General features: G+C 35.3%; 1 protein-coding gene across 1 annotated transcript in view; it reads right to left on the reverse strand.

Annotated features, from left to right (window-relative positions):
• The window catches only part of LOC132092206 (mannosyl-oligosaccharide 1,2-alpha-mannosidase IA-like), a 114,154-nt gene that overhangs the window by 14,785 nt on the left and 74,273 nt on the right, over positions 1-25,096 (reverse strand). Inside the window, exons 5-7 of the mRNA XM_059498353.1 lie at positions 17,218-17,312; positions 3,059-3,182; positions 2,582-2,675 (exon numbers count right to left, since the gene is read on the reverse strand). Coding sequence (XP_059354336.1) covers positions 2,582-2,675; positions 3,059-3,182; positions 17,218-17,312 — 313 coding nt within the window. The remainder of the gene's footprint in view (positions 1-2,581; positions 2,676-3,058; positions 3,183-17,217; positions 17,313-25,096) is intronic.

Raw genomic sequence — 25,096 nt, forward strand, 5'->3', positions numbered from 1 at the left:
TTCAGAGAAAATGCACAGAAAGGAAAAACAAGGATTTTTCTTAAGATTAAATTCTTATTTCAAATGTCAGAGGGGCTATTATGGTACCCATTTTGCCTGTTAGCACTAAATTTGTTAGCTAAATTTCTGAATTAGGCAAATTTTTGTTAATCTTCCGCTGGGATACTCAAATTATGCAGCTCATGGGCCAAAATGTGTACCAGGGGCTAGTTAATGAAATGACCTGCTAATAGCCAATCCTTGACTTTGATATTGTTTTAAAATGTGCAGTAACCAACAATTACAGCTACATGTGCTCGGATATATATCCAGTCATAAGTGCTGGTCGGAGCCTTCTCATTTTCCAGAACAATGCAGTCAAAGTGAATAAAAAATTCTGTTAATGTTTCAACTTGTTCCAACAATGTCAAATTCTTTCAATTTAAGGCATCCTTGTTGGAGAAAAAAAAAACCTTAGCTACCACACAGCTTTCAATGGTAGTATAATTTAATGTAAAAGTGCACTTAAAAACTATAAAAATAAAGCTCTACACTGCAAGCAAAGTGACATGACAAAACTAGATCGCTCCGGTGACAGTGACGAGAAGTCTTTCTTGCACTGCTTTATTTATTATAATAAGAGAGGTCGTTTCATTTTCTTGCAGCGCAGACACAGAAGCAGTGATTGAATTCTCAAACAAAAATTCTTTAAAAGACTTCAACAGGAGGTCATTGATGAACTCGAGGCAGACTGGATTTGCCTGTAGGCCAGACTTTGAGCACCTCTGCACTACCCGATTTAGTTTCTTAGTCATATAAGATGGCTTTTCCCCACTGTCGTAATAACAATTCACACACATCACAAAGAAACTCCAAACTGTACTGCGTTGGTGGTAAGAGGGCTTTGTTGTGCAAAGGATCTGTGAGGTCTCTGTTGGTAAAAGCTTGACAGCAGGAAACAGGAGTTTTGTTGTCAGGTCTTGCAGTGCTTCCTGAGCGAAACCTGATGACCAGTTGAGATTATTACCCAACAGACACTGGGAACATTTGAAGCCTCTCTGTAGCACTGAAGCACACAGAGCAACCCTGAAACAGACCTCATGCACATCAGGTGCTCGATCATAGCCCCACATTTCATACTTACTCACAACACAGCAAGTTCTTACTGAAAGAAAAACTATTAAGTGCCAAAACTACAGCTAATCGAAACATATTCATTGTCTGATGTGGAATGGGGGTATGAACCAATGAGATTTCACTGTGGGTGGGGCTACAAGTGCAATGTGACAACATAGCAGCGTGGCTTCAGAAAACTTGTGAAAAATTATATGTACAATTTCTGAGACTTTTTTTGTCCATTCTGGAGCTTAACGGTACAAATCATTAACTACTTTTTTATTAGGGCTCAGATATTCAGCCCAACACTTCCTTTTGTGTTTCACAAAAGAGAAAAGTGGGAAGGACTTGAGGGTGACTAAATGTCCCCCTATATAAAGTTAAAACAAGCACTGCTATTCAGTCTCTCATGAGTTTTCAATTCGGTAGGATGTAACCTCATAAGACCGCTTACTAGCTTATGAAACTTCTGTCGAGTGGCACACATGCAGTTAAACTGGAGACAGCTCTGAAACACTGAGAATCTCTGACAGTGCAAAACGAAGTTTGATGTATGACGATGAAAAAAAAAAAAGATAAAAGAGAGGAAGGGTAGATTGTGGAATTTATAGGATGGTTGATTCATGTTGTTGTTTCATTAAGGTTAACCCTAAAGCTTCAAGCTGCTCAAACCCAAACATGACAACTGACCCATATGGAAAGCCCTTCAGGACTGTTCTGGGTTACTTGTGCGAAGCAAAAAGACTGACAGCTATTTTTAAGTGCAGCCGCACGTTACCATCGCATCTTCCCTGCAGCTTGCTGCCATCTCAGATCATTTCTGTTTACGATCGTCTAAACAAATGACTTTTGTCGAAGCGAAAAAAGAAAGACTTGCTCCAATGCATGCTCTCCACGCTAAGCCGCCAGTAAACCCCTTGGAGCGAGGACGACACGAAAGCCGGCTAACGCAGCAGAGCAGGCCTCACTGAAGTCGTCATTCCAGTTGCTGCGGGACCAGCATAAAACATCCCAAACTACTGATATGTGTGTCGTCTACAGCATGAACTTAAGGAAAAAAAGTGTGTATATTTCTGGCTTTTTTAACTCCTAAAGCACGATGACAACAGATGTGGTGAGAAAGTTGACATTTCTCTACAGTTTCAGGGCTGCCACTGGTCAAGCCAAAGTCTCATATGGCATGTGCACAAACCGTCTGCTACAGATTACACCCAAAAATGTCAAAAGCTGGCTGTAATCAGCGATTACAACTTGTTGCTGGTTTTGTCAGTGTTCTGTCTGTCTGTCTGTCTGTCTATCTATCTCACACTGACTAAACAAATCAGCCCTCTATCTATAAGAGAAACACTTATAGATCAATTCCACTTACATACAGATAAAGACACTCATTTTAATCATGACATTACTGGGAAAACCTTTTGAGAAAATTACATTTCAATGAACACTTCTGAGGTTCTTCAGTATGTGCATGTGTTTCTGGACTTACGCTGGCCCCACTGTCCACTGTTAGGGTTCAGGTAATTCGGGTACAATCCTTGAGGTTTGTCCAGTCGATTCAGCACCTTTCTGATGTTCATTACCTGCAATGGCACAGCACATATCGCTTATATCATCACGTCAAATTAAGCCATAGCTAAGCTCATCCAATAACGCAGTAAACAAGGGACAGAACTCATGAATCTACAGACTAGGTCACTTTCACAGTTTGCACAGCCTCATTCAGAGCTTGTAATAGTGTCATTTGTCTGTGTCTATATTGCAGGTCAGGTCAGCAGATTCATTCGGAGAGAATCAGATATGAGGATTGAAGCGAAAAGAGCATCAATATAACGGTTACGAGCAGAGGTCATCCTGGGTCACTGTGGTCAGCTTTTATAACAATTCACGACCGCTCCAAATTCACATTTAGTTCAGTGTGGTGTTTAATACACTGCAGAGGCGTGACGCCTGAACTGCTGCTCACCTTCTCGGCAAAAACTGGTCTCCCTGAAAGAGCACTGAGATGCATGAACTCCAAATGCAGCGTCCCGTATTCGGCAAGAATACTGCTTCCTCCTGAAGCCCATGGCCAGTTTCTGCCGATCCCACTGCATGAGGAAGAGGAATTACATGAGGAGAGATCAAATTTATTTCAGTAACTCTGCAATCATGAGCTGTGTGTTTATACTTTACATTTTGTGTTGCTCAGAAAACCTTCAACCAGTCAAAATTGCGACTTGTCTAATTTGATGTATTTCAGAATGAAAACGAATATTCAGAGAGAAATAAGGCAGGACCTGATTTTAATCATCAGACTTGATTGGATTCAGGGCTTTGATATTATTGGTGAGAATTTCAGTTGATTGTATACACTGTAGTTCAAAGGTTTAGGGTATAATAATAATAATAAAAAAAGAAATTAATACTTTTCAGCAAGAATGCAATAAATTGAGGTAAAAAAGAAATTGTTACAAAATATTTCTTATTTAAAAGTTCTTTTAAATTTTCTATTGTATATTTGAAGAATCCTGAAAAAAAAAACGGTTTCTATCAGGGTTTCTATAAAACATAACTGTTTTCAAAACTGATAATAATCAAAAACACTGATTATGAACAAATATTGAGCGCCAAATCAGCATTTTAGATAGATTTCTGAAGGATCACGTGACACTGAAGACTGGAGTAATCATGCTGAAAATTCAGCTTTGCAAAACAGGAATAAACTTGAATTTACAATATATTCAAACAGAAAACATAATATTTAGTAATAAAAATTGATTTATTTATTTGAATATATACAGTACAGTATCTGCTTGTGAATGAACTAAATAACTAAATATATATAAATAAACATGAATAAATAAAACACACACACACACGTACGTACATATAAAAAAAAAATTCAGTACTTAACACATCTTACATGGCTGCCAAGTTGATTTCATGGCCTTGTTTTACAGAGCGGCCGTGTTTTTCTTCAGTGTTTAGAGCCGCCTTTATTGACTTTCACTGGCACGCTTCCAACTAAAAGCTGACAACTTAACTCCGGCCTGAAAATGGAAGCCACGTCTCATGACCAGCTGCTCCTAGCCCGACATCAGATGCGCTCTGTGTGGGCCTCTGTGTCTACACCAATTATGAAGATAAATCACGGCTGAGTTTGACACGTAATCACAGCTTTAAAAGAACGACATTCTCCACTTTATTTTTAAAGCCTAATTCTACAAAACAGACCGTGCAAGATATTTATGTCATTAAGACAGCAAATTACCCACAGTAGCTCTGGCCTGGAGGAACGGAGTACTCGAACTTAATTTGGAGGCATTTTATGTGAATGTTTTTCTATGTGTGATGCATCTGTATGGCAAAGTCCACGCATGTCACTTTGACTGCAAGAGGATATTTTCTAGCCTGTGGTAGTGAATTCTTAATAACAAAAAATGAGGTAAAGGCCTCATATTTCAGGCCACAGCAGGAAACGCGTGTAAACACCTTTGGAATGTTGCTACCAATGTCATCATTTTTTACACGGCGCTGATCTGCGTCTGGCACTACAGAGCTCTGTGCATTACACACGCTGCAGGACTCTACTGTGTGAGGAAACTGATGTGTGTGAATGTGAAAATGCATTCAGTGGCATCTGACGAAAACTTGCTAACATAAACAACTTGCATTCAAATGACACTGTGGCTGGCTGCTTTTCAAAATCAACAAAACATCCCATATCCGATGGTTTAAGGATTATTTTGGGTGTCTTCACTTTAATTGGACTTTAATTACACCATGTAGACTTCAATAACAATGTGACCGTTTATGTGAACCAAATTTCACAGGAACTTTCAGTCATATATCTTGTAAAAACAAGTTTTACATGTATAACACTCAACAGGTCAATAGTTAAAACACATTCAAATAAAAGTTTGATTACATTGAAATCTTGAATAGCTGTTAATGTTTTGTTACACTGGGGGGGAAAAAATGGTTTAGAAACATTGAATCAGAAATGGCTAATAAATTAAAGTAAAATACATTTTAAATAATTAAATGACGCCTTGAAGTAGAAAGACTAAAATTTAATTTTCTTGTAAAATGTACTCCACTAGACTTTGGGCTATTCATGTATTCAGTTAATGTTACAGTTTAAAGCAGGTTAATATATACTTCTTAATATAAAATGTTCTTTATCAAATGTTCCTCACTCAAATCTGCTGCCTGTCAGGTTCCCTGAAAAACGTTCATTCTTGAAACCATCGGCATGTACTCTATCCCACATTAATCTTGTGTTTCTGAATTGTTGCAGTACTACTTACATCAGTTTTCAGTGTTTGCTTGTGCATATGTTTTATTGTCACACATTATTACGGCATTATCAAGAAAAAAAGAAAAAAAAAGAAATTCTGACTGAGCCCCTAAGGGCACGAGTGCTCCAAAGCAAATGTTAGTGTAGAGCCCTGAGCTGTGCCAAACCAATTTGTTTTTCATTACACAGATGATTAGAGCATGTAACACAAAAACGAAGGGAAAAGAGATGCCAGGCACACAACAAATAGATGATAAAGGCTCTTTCCTGAGATTCCACACTTACCTAATTATCTGCCATCTAATGATATTTCATACGTATGCTGATAGAAAATTCCTTTACATAATATTCAACGGCCGAGAATATATTTTACATGAATGAAAAGTTTCCATTCTACAGTGAAATTACATAAGAACAGTGACATATTACTGAATATGGTGGCATTTCATGGAGTTTTAATTTAATTTCATGTAAATACTTAAGGCTTAAGTCATTTTTGTCTATTATTCAATACGTCAATTTTGTTTAATCAGAATTAAGTCATGATTTATTAAGCATTGGTCTGATTGTGGTACTCTACACGGCTAGATACAGCATATATTTCTGGACTTTTGACAAACTGTTTTTACTTACTTTGGATAAAAGCATCTGCTAAACCCAGATGTATGTCAATTTTGCATTAAATAGGCATGCAATGTCTTCTTTAAAGCAAGCGAATGTCCATCTGTTTCATTTGTTTAAATATGCAAACTTTTAAGAGGCAGACAGAAAAGCTAGTTCTTTCTCAGCTGTCTTTCTATGTAGACCTATGTCCCTTACATTTGGACACTTAATGAGCAGTAAGGGATACATAACAAATTATCTGCCAGAGCTCTGAGAAAATACCATTAGCCTGAATAATTAAATAGCTCTGGAGTGAAATACGAACTCCACCAAATTAACCAAAGCTCATGTATCCTCAGGCTGCTACAGAACCTAGCCTTTATGTTTGACATCAGACCAGAGTCTCACAATGACATTCTCTCCTTCTCTCTCGTCTCCAACCTAACATTTCATTCATGTAGGCCAGAGGCCGCATAGGCATGCTATACATTACAGAGATCTATAAAGGAGTCGCACCCCACATAACAGTGATATTGATCCGATAGGATGAAATTGTATGCGTTTGTTTAACTTTCATTAACGTCTGCAGGCAATAAAAGCAGCACAGTCATACTGGTAATGGTTATGACTGCTCCAGCAATGATCAACAGCAAAATGCCTCTGAAATTAGGCGAATCACATCATGCACATATTCCTAACAGCCCAAGTCTTCTGAATTGATTATCCTGCTAGAGTTTAAGAGCCTGGGGGCACAGTGGCGACTCGGCCATTTGTCATAATAAAACGGAGATTAGCAAAAGAACGTTTATACTATTCTTTACTCCATGACATCTGCTTAATGTAAAGCTCAATTAAACTGTAGAACAATTTTCCGTCATTTTGTTCGACTTTATTTCGTCTGGGGTGAGAGGGGAGTATGCTAAGCTCTCAGAGGAGGGCGAGGGAAGAGAAATTTCTCATTATTGTCTGACCTCTCACCTTCTTTTTTTTTTTGGCACGGCCAGAAGAAATGTCCTCATCAATCCTTATCAAAAGCATCCATCATGCATAAATAAGCCTGTTATGTAACCCCTACGTATGCCCATAATAGATGAGTAACTGAAATAAACATGAACAATTGTAAGATACCATTTAGAGGACATCAATTATCTAGAGAGGAAAATGATGGCAGAAAAGCACGCAGCATGTGGCCTATTCAAAGCACGGTTATGAAGCTTTCATTTCCAACCAACAATGAACATCTCAGCAAAGTGCAGCCGTCATGCAGTTACTGTCTTGCCTTTTTATGAAACGAATACATTATGTGAAAAACACATTTACCTCAACAGAAAATTAGTGTTGATTGACACTCCATCACTTTCTTGAGTGTTTCTTATTCAAGCATGCATGCTTATGCTATTGGTTTGACTCACTGTGCCATGTATATATACAGACATGTGACATCATAGGGGAACTAGATTTGTTTAGTTTTTTTCTTTTGTTGCTATGTGGTTGCTAGGATGTTCTTGGTGATTGATTACCAGTTTAAATCAGAAAAACCCATCTGCATGTGTCTTTCAATGTAGGTCTACTGAATTTAAGGAGTTTCATCATCAATGGGTGAAAATTGCACATTTAAAAGTGAGTACCACCCTATTAAGAACCAGCAATAGACTCTCTCCTTTTAGCTCTCCACAACATCTCTCAAACAAATCTGTGGATTTAGCGTAGTAATGGAAAAATTGCTCTCAACAGGTGAAGTCAGACAGTGATTGCCTTGCAGTTGATTGTTCAAGGAGGTGAATTAGTACATAAGTGCCTCATTGATTAAACGAGATGAATTAAGAGATGAAACTTTATTGTGCGGATTAAAAATAAACATGATAAATATATTAAACGCACTATTGGCCTCAATAATCAACAAAACTATACCAGCTTATTGCAAATTGTCTTTGTCAAGAAAACACAATAATACTAATAATACTTAAAGACAACATTATTTATGAAAAGGGATGGATGAAAAAAAAAAATTATGAAATTTATTAGGACAACTGATAAAAAAAAAAGATTATACAAAAAATATGTAATAGTTAAAAATAAAAAAAAATATTTTTTACCTTTTTCCCCATTATTACATTCTTTATAAAATATAACAATGATAAAACATTTAAAATATATATATTTTTTTGGCCATAGTCAATGTAGTCTAATATGCTTTTTATTTTATTTTATGGATAAAACAGTTCCACAAATTATCTTCTTTCATGTTACTGCAAACTGAAGTCATATGGGTTTGGAAAAACATGAGGGTCAACACGTGCATGCACGCATGGAGTAGACCGAATACATATTTAAATAATAAAAAAAGGATGTGTGTATGTGTCCATTAATACTCATAGGTATGAGCAACAGTAACTGTGATTGTTTTGTTTGCAGGTGACACTAATTAAAGTAAAGGATGGCTCAGCCTTGTTGCTATGGTGAACAACTTCCATGTAAATTTTTACCCATTTTGTACAATTCCACCTCTCTGACATGAGTACAGTATTGGTTAAGTTCCAAAAAATGGGTATATATATATATATATATAATTAGATGCTTAGAAGTAAAAAGCATGGCCTTAACATGCTTTTAGTGAAAGACTTTGCTCTTCTCTTGACCATGCAGCAAGCAGGACCTTCACTTTACTTGAAGCGAAGTTGGATAAACAGAATTAAAGTGATGTCAGTCAGGTAGCATGGTAAATTTGATTTGGGAATCCTTTATCTGCCTTTCAAGTTTACATAAAAAGCACCAGGATGGAGTGCAGAAGAGAGATAAGCTGCAGAAAAATGACCATGAAACATTTCACTGAGCAGAGGACGTTAAAAAACTCTTCAGCAAAAGGGGTCAACAGTCACACGAACACATGACTAGATGGGCTGACAACAGACCGGGTAAAAGGAAGGAAAGGGTAAGATGGAGGGAAAAAGTAAAAATAGAGAAATGCTTCAGGCTGCTTGACTTTAACCAAGGGGAACATGGGGGGGGGGGGGGGGGGGGCTTCGTCTGTAACGAAGGACTTATGTTTATGCATGAAGGGAACTTTTCCCTCTTGAATAGTTAACGAGGAACAAATGTGGAATTTGCAGGAATTCAGGACTGCAGGAAGAAGCGTAAGAGGGCAGGTACTGGATGATGGCTTGAGCGTTTGACACTTCAGTAGTTTAAAGAGCTCCATGTCCTTGACAGGCAGTCGCAGGGATGATCTAATGCAACATATACCATCAAATTGTCCAATTTTTGGGGCCTAAAAAAATTTACTTGCTAATAAATAAATAGATAAATGGATAATTGGATGGATGGATAGATGGATGTCTCTGTAAAACTTTTTTTGTCCATGTGTTTTGTCCAAATTCAATGTAGTCCATTTTTATTTTCATTGTATGGATACAACTGCTGTTCACATTATAATTTTTTTTTTTTTTGGTGTGTGTTATTGCACATGGAAGTCACACAGGTTTAGAAAAACATGAGGGTGACTTTCATTCTTTTTCTTTATAAAAAAAACAAAAAAACCTTTTTTAACGAAAACTAAATTTTCTTGATTTTTTCCCCCTAAGTTAGAAAATAAGAAGAAAACCGTTCTCCAAGAAATTATTGTCATTACAATGTTTTGTAAATGCTGCTCCTAGAAATTTCAGTCTTTTTCAAATACATTAAGCCAGACCATCAGCTAAAGAGAGCCGTTGAAAGTGGTGCTTACACATGAAAATGTTTAATATCTCTATGAAAAGAACTGGCCATTAATCTACTATTTCTTTCTCTTCTTCCTCTTCCAACCAAACAATGTTTTCAATTCCACTTTCAAATACCTTAGAATGAACTGCTTCACAATTTTGTCTTTTACAAGTAAATTTAAAGTGTTGAAGTGTTGAAAAAGAAAAAAGCAGTAATCAAGGATTAAACCACTGAAACAATTGCAACACTCCTTTAAAGCAGAAAATGGAACAAAAGGAAACAGCTGCATCAAGAATCAATGAGCAAATAATGACACATTTACTGCTGGTTTAATTTCAAACACGCCGGGAGTCGCGTTGTCTTACAGTTAATTGAACAAATGCTTTTTGCATTTCGAAGCAGCAATAAATGTTCACATTTGGATTTTACACCACAATTAGAGACTACACATTATGATTGTCCACACTGTGTGAGGATTTTGCTCACGCAGTGAGACTGCTTTCAAGCAAACGATGTGAAGGGAAAGTCAACCACAAGACCTTCAGTTTTGCTCTAGCCAAATCTGGGTCAACGTTGTCTGTAAAATTAGGCCTCTTCGGTCTTTTCTCACCCCAACACTGGGGACTCACAGTAGACAGATAAAAATAAATGAATAATAAAGCCCACATACCACATAGAAATTCAAATTTCTGTTGGCTTGAGGCTGATTGCTACTGCAAGTGGGTCAATACTCACACTGGCGAGTGCATAAATGTGAAATCTGTCCAAACATACTGTGTTTTAATTTAGATTTACGTGCTGTTTATTACCTTTTCCTAATAAGTGGGTTTCATAACTACTGCATCATTTGACCGTCTTCGATGAGATCTCTAGGCTTGCTCAATTAAACGGATTCAGAAGAGAATATGAATTCATAGCTTAGAAACTGATGATGGCTGTGATTCATGCCCTCATCAAACACTGAATATGATTATGATCTTCTCTCTGGAACTTTCAACTGACAGGAACACAGGGCTAAATAAAGGATGATGGGACCACCGAGGACCCCTCAGAACAAACAACAGCTCATCACTGTGTGTTTAAAAGCTCTAACTAATATATATATATATATATATATATATATATATATATATATATATATTTTTTTTTTTTTATATACATATATACACATATATACACACATATATATATATACACATACATATATATATATATATATATATATATATATATATATATATAAATAAATAAAATAAGTTATTTAAAAATATACTATACTATCTTACACATATTTCTATTATAAAAAATAAATCTAAATGATTTATTAATGTACAAATGTAACACTAATATAAATACAGCATGAAACAAAATAACAAAACAGGCATAAAAACTGGTGATAATTAAATGGATATAATAAATTTAAGGAATATAAATTTTTAATTTTTATCACATCGATTAATTTATATGTAAATAAATCTTATATAATTAATCTAATATAAATACTTTGATTTATTTGTATTATATGTATATATCTACAATATAACACAATAACTAATATGTGTTATACAGCTATCTCTATATAAATGTAATTTATTATATTATATGTAATAATACATTTATATTTAATACACTTCATATTTGTTATGTGTACTTTAGAAATGAATTACTAAATTAAGGGGATAAATACATGAGGATATGAATGTGAATACATCAGATCCCACTGTAGCTCACAAGTTTGAGTTCAATACTACCTTCAAACGGAGTTTAGCTCGTAATATTGTCCTTCTTTGAAATCCCTTCAACTGTGCACATTTCATGAAGATGCATTAGGATACATCTGCCCACTAGATGAATACACTTACAGAGCCACAATCAGCCTGAAAAGGGTCTGCGACACGAATTACAGGCATATGGTGGCGGCACCACAGGTGCCTCGAGCCAAAGCGAACAATAGTGTGGAAGCAAACAGCATTAGCGATGTGGACGGAATTAATGATGTATGTGACACACATGAAGGGAGGAAAACGCCTTTGCTAGAGGTGATAGGAGCACTTGTGCTAAGTGCAGATATGGTGGAAAGCTATATTTACTGACAGGAAGTGAAGACCATTTGTCCTGTAGCTGTGTTATAAGGCGCTCCTTGTTATAAAATGCTTGGCCGCTCCATTTAGAGCATTTGTCAGAGCACTTCACTCCAGTTTAAACAAGGAAACACACCGCGGACACTCAAGCTAATATAAAAAACCTTTGTTAAACACTGAAGTATGTTTCTGCTCTCTGCCATGTGCCACCCACTCGTTCTGCATTGTCCTCGCCAGCGGTGCCTGACTGCAAAAAGACAAGAGTTGTGTAGTCTGTCAGTCGAGGGATAACTCTGTCTTTCTCAAGATCTCTGCACTGATTTCCTGCTTGCCTACGGTTGAAGAGCTCCGGGTGGCCAGACATCCATCACACACCAGGACATCTGGGATCTCTGACATTGTTGTGAAGTGTATGAATCAGGAAATGGGCCGTATGACCATATAATCTATTTTATGTCATTTTATATAATGGTCATGGTCTATTACCCTAATATATGTATTTTTTGCTGTAAAGTAACAGCTTTGGATAATACAGTGAATCAAATACACCACAAATGAAATCTATTTGATCTTAATTGAGTATTTTCTCTTTTTGCATAAAAAGCGATGGTTGCAATCCAAAAGATAAGATTTATAATGAAAGATAAGTCTGACATTAGTGCAAACCCTATAAAGCCAACTGTGAGATATAATATATAAATTAAAGCCTCTAAATTATTAGCATGATCAAAACTTGCTGATAAACCTGTTGAGCACAGAAAACTTCTATGTCTTCTATTGTCTGATTGGCAGATTATACTTTTGTAGCAAGTAAAATCCTATCATAATTGTATTATACTTAGTTCATAGTACACACGTCAATTTGCTGTAAAATATTTTCTGACTGTCATAAAGTAGATGTGAGGAATAAATGTTATATTAGTATTATTTCAAAATGAACATTTACTGGACTTAAAGTTAAGTTACTTGATTATCTGTAGAGCGTTTATTTTGAAAATCATGTTAAAATGTATAGAATATGACACAGGCGGCTTATAAAGAACATTTATTTTTTGTCTCTAAATCATCATTGCACTCCATTGCATTATAGATATCGAAACTTCAGAGCTGTAATCATAAAACTTAGCATTGAGAGATCATCTCAGACATATTATCGGGAAATATAGTGTGAGAACTGAAATGTATATGCATTTTATTCAAGTAATCTGCTATACTGTTACAAAGATCTCACTGAAGTACATTACATTATCAAAATGTAACTTTCTAGCCATATAAATATAAAAAACTGCAACAAACTGCATATTTTATTTTGGGCCCTGTTAAAAGGTGACCACCCCTCACCTTTATCATATTATATGAAACATAAAGCCTGATGTACCAAATATGATATTTGATACATTAAATATCAGATTTTTTCTGAAAGTACAATAAACTGTAATAATAATAATAATAATAATAATAAATATAGCTGCAAGCAGCAATTACGGGGCCAAGCACTCCACTGGCAAATTGAGGAGCTAAGCATGACATGGAGAATCACACCAAATGCAACAATGAGCAATTACAGCAATTTTAAGATGATTGTAATTGAAAAGGCTGAAAAATCATAAATACAGCCACTAGTAATATGATTAAATGGCCTATCACGTTTTACCAACAGGTGGCGATGTAACCAAATCATTTTGGTGTGTTCTGTGTGAGGTGACAATAACACACAAAAAGTTTGGTGTCAATATGCTAAAGCATTGCAAAGACACAACTTGAAGTGTCATTTTGGCATCATGGCTCGAATTCGTCGCTGTGGTATGCGAATATAGTTTTGTTTATCTACACGAAATCCATAACATTTTGTCAACACAGTCTAAAGATCATCTGATTAAATTTTGGTGAAAATCGAACAAACGGTTAATGAGGAGTTCGCAAGAGTAGGTTTTCAACAAATCAAAATGGCGGACAGAAGGTTCAACTTACTCTGGCATATTAGGTATCTATGTTATCGGCATTAGCCAGGGAATATTTTGAGACCAGTTTCATTGCAATAGGCTAATAAATTAAAAAGTTATTAGCATTTTTATAAGTGTAATTATTCATGGTTAATGAATGGTTTATTACTCTTGACCAATAGGTGGCGCTTTTACCAAATTTATGTGTCATGGTCAGTGTAAGGTGACGATGACACATACAAAGTTTGGTGCAAATATGTCAAAGCTTTGCAGAGATACAGCTTCAAATGCATTTTGGCACCCTTCCAGTAAATTCGCTGATGCGCAAAATGAGAACCGTTTCGTATATCGACACGAAATCCATAACTTTTTACCAGCTTGGACTGAAGATGATCCACGTCAAATTTGGTGAAAATCGGACTAACGGTATATATATATATAAAGAAGCATGACATCTGGACTACAGGTAAATGTTGTAAATAATCACCTACATCTTGGATGGCCTGAAGGGGAGAAAATTAACAGCAAATTTTCATTTTTGTGTGAACTATTCCTTTAACTGATATTTCTGAGACCAAGCTAGCTGAAAAAAAAAATGGATAACAGCATAAAACAACAACAACGCAAGCAGCACTTTAACAGTCAGAAAACCATACTGTTTGTTCATTATCATATCTGTGACAGAGAGCCCAACTTCCACCAGATGCGTAACGGCTGCATAACGGCTCCGCTGCGTGACAGCTCCGTGTTCCGTCGTCCGTCAATACCCACCAGGTCCGTATTGGTTGCGGAACGGCTGCGGTCATGACTGACAGCTGACGTCACGATGCCCCATGTAATCTCGCGAATTCTGGTGTGATCGCGCGATATGTAGTTTCTATACAGAACTACCAAACCAGGAACAGTTTTCCATCCGAAGGAGTATAGGATTTGTTTGAAAGTCAGCTTTGATTGTTTCTAATAAACTGTTTAACTGCTCCCCCAAGTGGATATTAAATTATGTTGTGGGATAATTAAATATATTCTTAATAAACTACAAACATAAAATGATATAGATTTATTTTGTTCTCACATTCTTTCTTGTAACTCCTTCCTCTCAGTGGCACAGATGATTGAATGGCTCATTATGCCGCTCATTATGCAGGCCTTTGTCTTCTCAGGTGTAAATCACAATGATATTGGACCTGGTGGGTATTGACGGACGACGGAACACGGAGCTGTCACGCAGCGGAGCCATTACGCAGCCGTTACGCATCTGGTGGAAGTTGGGGGTAAGCCTCAAACCCAGCAACGGCTCTCTGTCACAGATTTTGTCATGCCCTGACATTTGTGCTTTTTTCAGTTTCTTATAAATATCTGAATGGGTAAAGTCTAATCTCACTGTAAACAGCACAAACTGGGCTATAATAATATGTAAAATGCATGTATGTACATGATTGTGTTTTTGAGAAAAAAAATATTATGCGTGGTTAGTGAAAAACTAAAAATGTTAAAACACTTGAAAAAGGCAAAAAAACACAGAGAACATTGGTTCCCGGGACTTTTGAGAACTGGAGCTTGTAGCCTAGAATTTTTTTTTCTAAATTATGTGAAAATCATCTTGTTTACTCACTTACAGAAAACAATATATTGATTTACATTTTCTAAGACACTTTTTGTTGGTAAAAGTCATATGCGAGTAGGCGTCAACTACCATGAATATCATTGTGATTTACACCTGAGAAGACAAAGGCCTGCATAATGAGCTGCATAATGAGCCATTCAATCATCTGTGCCACTGAGAGGAAGGAGTTACAAGAAAGAATGTGAGAACAAAATAAATCTATATCATTTTATGTTTGTAGTTTATTAAGAATATATTTAATTATCCCACAACATAATTTAATATCCACTTGGGGGAGCAGTTAAACAGTTTATTAGAAACAATCAAAGCTGACTTTCAAACAAATTGTTTGGCATGCTTACTCCAGTCACACAATCCTTCAGAAATCCTTTTAACAATCTTATTTTCTACAAAAAAAAAAAAAAAAAAACATTTGTTGTTATTATTATCATCATTATTATTAATGTTGAAAAGAGCTGATAATTTTTTTTAGGGGGAATAAAATGAAAGAACAGCATTGTTTTTACATTTGTTAGCCTACAGTTATTTATTTGTTACATTTATATTATTTACATCAAGCTATTGAAGTAGTATAGTGAATAGTATTGTATATTGTTATTGAAACTTCATAATGTTTCATTTGATTATATATTTAGTCAGGAATTTTAGTTTGGAAAAAGTCTTTGGAAAAAGTCTAACTAGTAAAACGTTTACACGTTATGTGAAAACTAGTAAAAGTATATAAATAAATAAAAAGAGACTTACTCATGTTTATGATCTCTGCTGAATAAAGTGCTTCATTCTTTTTTTTCTGAGGAAATCCATTTCTCAAATCCTCAACCACATGACATCTTTTTGGGGTGAATTATGTCTTATTCCTCTCATCGCGAAGCAAACAGTAAAATAAAAACTTGAAGAATAGTCTGGCTGCTTTTTCTTCTGTTATGGGCGTATTCAAGCCGCGAATCTGAATCTGAATAGCGCGTTCAGCGCGGGGGCGTGGTCACATTAGATATAATGAAGGGAGACATGAAAAACAGACATCGTGTGGTTTTCATATGGATTACTTTATCACAGAATATCGGTTTTCGGCGGCACTTGTTTTGTTTAAAAGTAGACATGTCAAGCTTTCTATAGATATCTCTCTCATGTATTTTCGTTGAGTATTCACGGAGTTACAGTTCATTTTAATGACGTGTTTGTAAATAAAGATCAGCGCAGACAAAGGCTGCAGACAGCACACCTTGTTTGTTATCTTTATTTTATAAGTGCACAAAGTTTTGTTGTTGTTATGTCTGTATCCAAAAAAAAGTAGACCCTTTACAGATTCGATTGATGTATTGCTCTTATCTGTACGATTAAAACTGACAGCTCTGTTCTTTTCGGGGTTATCAGGAGAAAATGACTCAAAACGCGTATCCGCGTTAATCGACTTCAGAGGGTTAAAGGTGCTCTAAGTGATGTCACACATTTTTTAGGCCAAAACATTTTTTGTCACATCCAGCAAACATCTCCTCACTATCCGCTAGCTGCTTGTCCCCTGAACACACTGTAAAAAAACGGGGTCTCTCTAGACACCACAGGCTCCACAAACAACAAGAAAAACAAACTGGGCTCACCCGCACCACAAAACATAACAAACTGTTCCAGCCAATAAACGACAAGAAAGATTTGGGGGTGGGGTTTGGGGGGTTAGTGCACGGATGAGGAGGAGGGAGGGTCTAGCTAGCTTCCATTTTGTTTGACAACAATTTGAACGTCAACAAGAAGTTACGACTCCCGGCATCGCTTAGAGCACCTTTAAGATACAGCACTTGCGAGTTAATAAGACCGGCAGTGGAGAGATCTGACCTGCTTGGCTGAAGATAGCCTCAGGAGTTTGTGTGGAAATGTGTTTGTTTGTGCGTCACTGACCTCTTTAGGTTGAGAAGAGCCCAAGGGATGCCAGTAGGGGTCTTAAAAGCCGGCAACAGCTTCTCTCCTAGTTCAACAGCTTTTCTCCTGAACACCTGAAATAAAAAAGACAGAAGTTAGTCTAACCTCATCCGCACACAGAGGCAGTAGAGTCGTGTAACCTCTGGCTGCCCCTGCCTTCCCATAAACTCACCAGATTTATTTTATCAGTCATATTTGCATGATACACAGAGTCGGCTGACAGAAAGAGAGGCATTGATATTCTGCTGATGGCAGGATCCGGGAGACGGCTGATAAGAGCAGATAAGACGAGGGCACGCGGACCGCTGTAAACCTGCTGCCTGCCTGCCTGTCATCTTCATTCCGCTCCTCTGACAATTCAAACCATCAAGGAGCTGCTACCAATCCCTCAACCAGCAAATATGCTGCATATCGCTACGAGCAGAAGCCGTTTTATTCAGAAACATGATTTTTAATTAAGTGATACTTAAAGGGGCCATATTCAACACTTGTGTTTGTTTAAATTAAAAATAAATATATCATTAACACCACAATTCCAAATGCATTATACTGATCGAACGTAACAGTAAAGACATTTATAATGTTACAAAAAAATTCTGTTTCAAATAAATACTGTTCTTTTAATCTGTCGATTCATCAAAAAATCCTACAAAAATATTAAGCAGCACAGCTTTTTCCCACATTGATAATAATAAGAAATATTTTTTTGAGCAACAAATCAGCATATTAGAATGATTTCTGAGGGATCATATGACTCTGAAGACTGGAGTAATGATGCTGAAAATTCAGCTTTACATCACAGGAATAAATAAAATTTTAACATATTCAAAATATTTTATATAATCTTTTATACTGTATTTTTGATCAAATAAGCCTTTTTAAGCATAAGAGACTTATATATATATATATATATATATATATATATATATATATATATATATATATATATATACACACACCGACCCAAAACACTTAGAAGGTAAATGTGCATTTAAATATTATGCATTTAAATAAGAAACTAATATAAATCAATATTAAATAATATTTAAATAAAATGCTAAATGAAAATAATATGCTATGCTCTTGCTATGGCGAAAGTTTTGGCCTGCTTAAATTATCATGACTAGCTATAACAACAGATTTGTGTCTAAAAAATATATACATTTTAAGTTTAGTTTATAAAAAATTCTTACCGATATGTACGAGTCTCACAAATAATTCACATTTCAATAAAACCTTTGACAAAATGTTACCTCGGCAAAATCGGTCATAATAAAACTAAAGTTTATCATCAAAACACAATTTTATGACAAATAAACAGAAGATACTGTCACAACACAGCACTGATCCATATATTTAGAATCCACTTGTAAATATCAGCCCAGGATTCCTGCCTCGAAAAGTAAGTTTTTCTCCTTTCAGTCTTTAATATTTAAATTAACAGTTTTCTACAATATTTTTCGATATTTGTTGTTCAAGGTTTAGCTCTTCTTCATCTTCAAAGGGTTATTTTGGCGAAGGGGTTGCAGAAATCTGCGTGCAGATCTTTGTCATAGAGCCGAATTTACTCATCCCTCTTGTAATTCATCCTGTGTGTCAGAGGGCCCACAAAACAAAGGTCCCCTGAGCAGAGCCAGATCACTGCGTGAGAGCCTTTCTAAACACCAGAGAGGGCGGCGGCACAGACAGAAACCAAACTGCAATCCAAAGACTTCTCCAAATTTACTAGGGAATAAAAGCACTGTACTAGTTTGCAGCAGTAAAACAATAATAATCATACAAATGGGATTTAATGGTAGGAAATCAGAGACATGATGGATCATCCCAATTGTAACAGTGAAGAGTTGGTTTCATCTAAACACACTACTGATCATAATTCTCGCTGTGCAGCTCTAAACAAGGACATCTTTTCCTTCAAGTCCATCATTCTGTATGCATGTCAAGGATGAGGGTCAACAACAAGAAGCATGCGTCGCTTCATAGCGTTTTCCCCAGCGCCTACGGCCTTGATGAAGTCTGTGTGCTCGCCCTTGCTACTTCAAACACAAGGTGAGCTGCTATCTCGTCCAAGTGAATTCACTGAGCAGGTTGTTTGGATGGATGCCACATTCAATTCTGCATTCAAGCAGGTTTAAAAATAATAATAATAACACATTTGAGACTGTGGACTATCATTCCAGATTATGATGCCATCAGCATGAGCTCAATCTGAGATCATGGGAGAGCCAGTCACTCAAAGCATGCCATCACTTTGATTAATGATTCTGATAAAACCCCTACAACCTCAGAGTAAACAAAACAAGAGAGAGCAACTAAGCTGGACATTTTTAAATAAAGTGATGACAATTCTCAATATATATCAAAAACAGTCATAATTTGTGGTTGACATTTATCAGTGGAGTCTGATTATGTTCATTTGACAAATTACAAAATTAAGCATAATTAAGTTGTGCTTGTCCATGCAAATTTACTATGACTCTTTAACTATAACTAATAATTAGTGGCCGGACGATATATCGTCAAGGCCGATATTTGTCATTTTTCAAATATCGGCATTGGCTGATAACAGTTTTCTGCTTGGCCGATGTGTTTGAGGCTTTTATTTTGACGGCACTAAAAAAAGGCAATGCCTGAGCACACAGTGCTCACACAGTTCAGTCGAATACGGATAGAAGTCTGTCTAATAATCAGATAGAAGGGTTAAACAAAGGAATTAAAATGTATACAACAAGTATTAGAATGATTGCATTTCTATTATTAGTAATAGAAAGTTGATTACAGCGTTTATTCCTTTTTATAATATTTTTATTAAATATTTATTTGTGAAAAAAATATTAGTATAGTGCTAGAAAGTATGTTTATTTTACACATTTATTTTTTACTCCATTGTCAAATTATTTCAAATTTCTTAAATATGAATTAAAATAAAGATTATATTGTCGGTATATATCGGCCACCTTCTTTCCAAGATATCACCATTGGCTGTATAAAAAAAAATAAAAACAATATGGGTCAACCTCTACAAATAATTATTAATAAAATAATACTAAAAACATTTCACAGTATTATTATTTATGTGTATATAAGTGCAATTATTTATTATCATAATAAGTAATAATAGATATTTTAGTAATAACAACAATCATCATCATCATCAATACATTATTAAATATTAACCATTTTTATTAATACTGCTAACAAGAAAAGTTGTATTTTTTATTACTGATACAAATAACATTGTTATTGTTGAATATTCATATCAATGTATCATTAAATATTAATTATTAAATATTGTTATTAATAATGATACTAATACAACAACAAACAAAAAACTATTTAAATGCCGTACTATTTATATCATAATTTATATTTAATATGTAGAAGAAGAAGAACAACAAGAACAACAACCATCAGCTTCATCATCAATAAACTATTAAATATTAACAGCTGCTGTTATTTATGCAACTACTTACAGCATTATTAATGTTATTATTCCTATTAAAATTATCATAATCATTTATCATTAAATATCAATTGATACTAATAATTAATAATGATTATTATTATTATTTATATATTTATTTGCGATCAAATGTTTATTAAAAGGAAAAAAAAAACTAAATATAACAAGGCATTTCAAAATCACAACAAAATGGTCAAAAGAAAATGTGTAAACACACACACACACACACAGATAGATACATATACATATAAATAAAATACACACACACACACACACACACACACACACACACACACACACACACACACACACACACACAATATATCATTGTTACTATTATTAATAAAATAATAAAAATATTTATATTATTATTTAGTGTGAAATTTAATGTTGGAAATAAAAGTAAAAGAAGGTCAAGCAGACTTGTAGGTTAAAACTTGAAGGTTGCTCAAAAATGTCCTGTCCTATGCCACTTCAAGGTGGAAGTGCAAGTATGTGTGAGCATGAAGCGACTGTTGGTCGAGTACTAGATGTCCACCAAGTAAGATAAATTGCTTTGTCAGTGGATGGTGACTTCACAAGCTTTTACTTAAATTACTGTTAGGATCTACAGGGAATGGAGCACAGCTGCAGAGAGCCACCTGACCCTTTCAAAGCCATACAAAACCTGTTACGCTCACCTATAGATAAGTCTGATCCAGGTATGAAGACAAACGGAAAGAAAGTTCAAGAAAAAGCTATGAAAGCAAAGCCTTAAAGCACGAGACAGCTTTGACAAAGTTTGACATTTCCACCTCCGTGAGGACCAAAGCTCATGCAGAGAGCACAGAAAGTGTAGTATGGAGACATGAAAATACAGCTAAACTACAGCAAAGGTGCTGCATGCAAATTTGAGTGAATTTTAACTTTAAATCAAGTTACAAGAAAGAAAGTTTACTGAAGAATGCAAATGCAAATGACGTCTATCACAAGTGGACAGCAGTGTTACCTTTCTTAATACAAAACTAAAATGATGCTTCGATATTTCATTAAACAAAGTGAATGTTTCACAGATACTTCTGGAAATCAGATTTAGGTCTTAAAAGATGAATTGCTGTGAAAGAGAATCTATTATCAGATCAATCCAAGGTAAACCAGGCAGACAAAACAAGGTCTACATTACCAAATTAAAATCCCAGAAGCTGTAACCCAGATCAACTCATTTTGCTTTTAATGCATTATTAAACATGCCATGAATTGGTATTAACCATCCAAACAGATAATAGTGGTGTTTGCTTAAGCAAGCATCACTTTTACTATTGCTCATAATAAGTTTTATTTATATGAACTAAAATGTTCAACTTTGGCCTTCTAGTGATACATTTTTTATCCCTGAATGGTGGAATCATGGCAGTAAGTGAGAATATAATTTTAGAAAATCTAATTTTAATTTTTGTATTTTTTTCTTAAATGTTTCATCAGATGTTACATAAAAATTGGTTTTCATATAAATATACATTAAATTAATACATTTTATATAATGCATAAACTCGGAGAGCGGCCTTTATGAGCATGAAGGAAAGGAGCATCTCTCTTCACACAAGATCTTTTGTATCTTTAAGGAAAACACTGTTAAAGTTATGTATTACAGTGTATGTACAGAGAAAAGAGGACTGTACTTGATATTTCATCAAGGTTGGATTGGGAAACCCGAGCGATCTCTCATATGAACGCAGTCAGTAAATTACACCCAGAGCTCCAGTCAATGGCTGCTCTGCACACGCTTCCTTTTGGCTGCAATACAAGACATGCTGTAAAAACAGAGCAGCCAGCTCACATCTGGCTTGTGTAGTCATACCATCCAGATGGATAATAGAGATCTCTAACTGCGGTTTCTTGAACATCAACATGTACACAATGCAGTGTGTATTTTTAGCACCAATTTCAGCCTTTATAATTATAATATTCACACTGTATACATGGCAACCAAAATGCACAAGTTGTAATACAACATTGTAGCATGCTTTATAAGAAAATACTATTTTGCCCTCTACTTCAAAATTTCATGTTTAATTCATGTTACTTGCCATTCGTTTTCTTGCGAATTTAACTAGCAATTTCTGAGTGATTGTCTTTTTTTTCGGTTAAAATTTTACAGCTATTTTTCTATTTACAGTCATGTAGAGCTGAAACAACGAATCGATTTAATCGATTAAAATCGATTATTAAAATAGTTGTCAACTAATTTAGTCACCGATTCGTTGCTAAATAATTTATTTGCCGTAAGCGGCTTATTTCGTGCATATTTCAGATTTGCGGTGACCAAAGTGTGGCAGTAATGAGCCACCGGAGGATTTACTCAGCCAGTACAACAGGAGAAGTAGCGAATAGCCAATAGCTGGCCTCGTTTTATGTCACGTGCTTCCCGAATGGCGTCTCTGCAGCATTCAGCAGGAGTACTTTATTTTGAGCCTTCAAAAAAGATTAACCTGTAAACTCTGCACTACTGAACTGTTTAAGGGACCGTTCACATATCGCGTCTTTTGCGCGCTCATGTTCGTTATTTCCAGTGTAGGAAGCTCATAATGGAAGCGACGCGGTCGCGACGCACCCGTTTTTCCAGGCGCGTGCACACCGCATCGAGTTAAAAACATTTCAACTTTTCAGAATGCAGCAAGCGCACCGCGGGTCATGTGACAAGAACTAAATAATCAGCTTCATCCTTTCCCGTAACAACGTTAAAAGCTCAGCCAAGATGAAGGAACAGCTGATCATAGCTGTATATGGATTCCCATTTTGAAATAAATTTAGTAGCAGAGCTACTGCAAGCGATTTTTAGAGCTGCAAATCCATTTATCCTTTGCTGAAATTTCCGCGTCTTCTAGGAGAGAGCACGTCATGGTTGCTTAGCAAAGGCAGACGCCTCAGGGGCGCTTCTGCCCGAGCGCTTTGGAAAGAAGGAGAAAGCGGTGCGCACAGTCTATGGGTGCGCCTAGCGTTTTAGGCGCGATATGTGAACGGCCCCTAAGCCTTTTATTTGTGCAGATTCTCCAGTACAATGTTGTTTGCAAATGTTTAGTTGTAAAAGCTGATAACATTGCTTTTTAACAGTTAACATTTAAAGCTTTACAAACATGTTCTGTGATCAGTTTGTCGTTTACCAGTTCATAATTCAGTCGTGCAGCCTAATTATGACTGAACGAGAGAGGTAAATGTTTAAAGATATTTGAAATGCACTTTTTTTCCTAAGTATTCACTGCTTTTTTTCCACACAGCAGGTTTTTTGTGTGTCCGTTTTTTCTGGACAACCTTCTGATGGATTTTACTTTAAATTGTGAGTTCCATTCAGGTTTCATGCCATTGGCACTTTATTCGAAGGATTGTTTACAATTTCACAGCATAAGCTATAAAGCTGTTTCCCAGTAAATAATAAAATACAACGCACTGCAATCTTATTCTGTTTTATCCTTATTCTTCGTGAAAATATGTTCTGAAAGATTCCTTAATAAGCTTTGTTCGGGATGTTAAACTACTTTAGGAGCTCTAAGGACTGCCACGGTGAAAACATTATTTGAAATCTTGTGAAATTTGCTAGAGTATGGGTCAGTGTTTTGATTGCAGAAGAGTTTGACAAGGGATCACTAACACATAATAAAACAACTCCAGGTATATTTGTGATGAGGATATGACAATGCAAAATTATTAAAATCTCTTAAAAATCTATGCTGAATGATAAAGACCCTTTATTAATAATTTACTTTGGGGGAAAAATGGAAAAAACTAAAATATAAGTACATAAACCGATTAATCGATTAATCGTAAAAATAATCGACAGATTAATCGATTATCAAAATAATCGTTAGTTGCAGCCCTACAGTCATGCAAATCTGCAAAATTTACTAGCATGAGGAGATCTAATATTTATGGAAAGTTTGATTATCTAATATAAAAATGATAATCCGATTATCCACATTGTGGATAGAAATGTCTGCAAATTAGTCAATTTAAGATGCTGCTAATAACATTTCAAAATTAAGATGTTTTCTTTTTTTTTTACTTTCGAACGATCCCCAAGGCTATATTTATTTGATAACAATTACAGTAAAATTGTGAAATGTTAAAAGAATGGTTTTCTATTTTAAAGTAGGTTTAAAATATAATTTATTCCTGTTATTGGAAATCTAAATTTTCAGCAGTCATTACACCAGTCTTTAGTGTGACATGATCAATCAGAAATCATTATAATATACTCTCTCTCTCTCTATATATATATATATCAATATCATAAATCAATGTTGAAAACTTATTTATTTTAACTTTTTATTTTAATATTTTTTATTTTAATATCTTAATATTTTAACTTAATATTGTTGCTTAATATTTTTGTTAATGGTTATATTTATTTGAAATTAATAT

Source organism: Carassius carassius, chromosome 18 (assembly GCF_963082965.1).
Source record: "Carassius carassius chromosome 18, fCarCar2.1, whole genome shotgun sequence".
Lineage (NCBI taxonomy): Eukaryota > Metazoa > Chordata > Actinopteri > Cypriniformes > Cyprinidae > Carassius > Carassius carassius.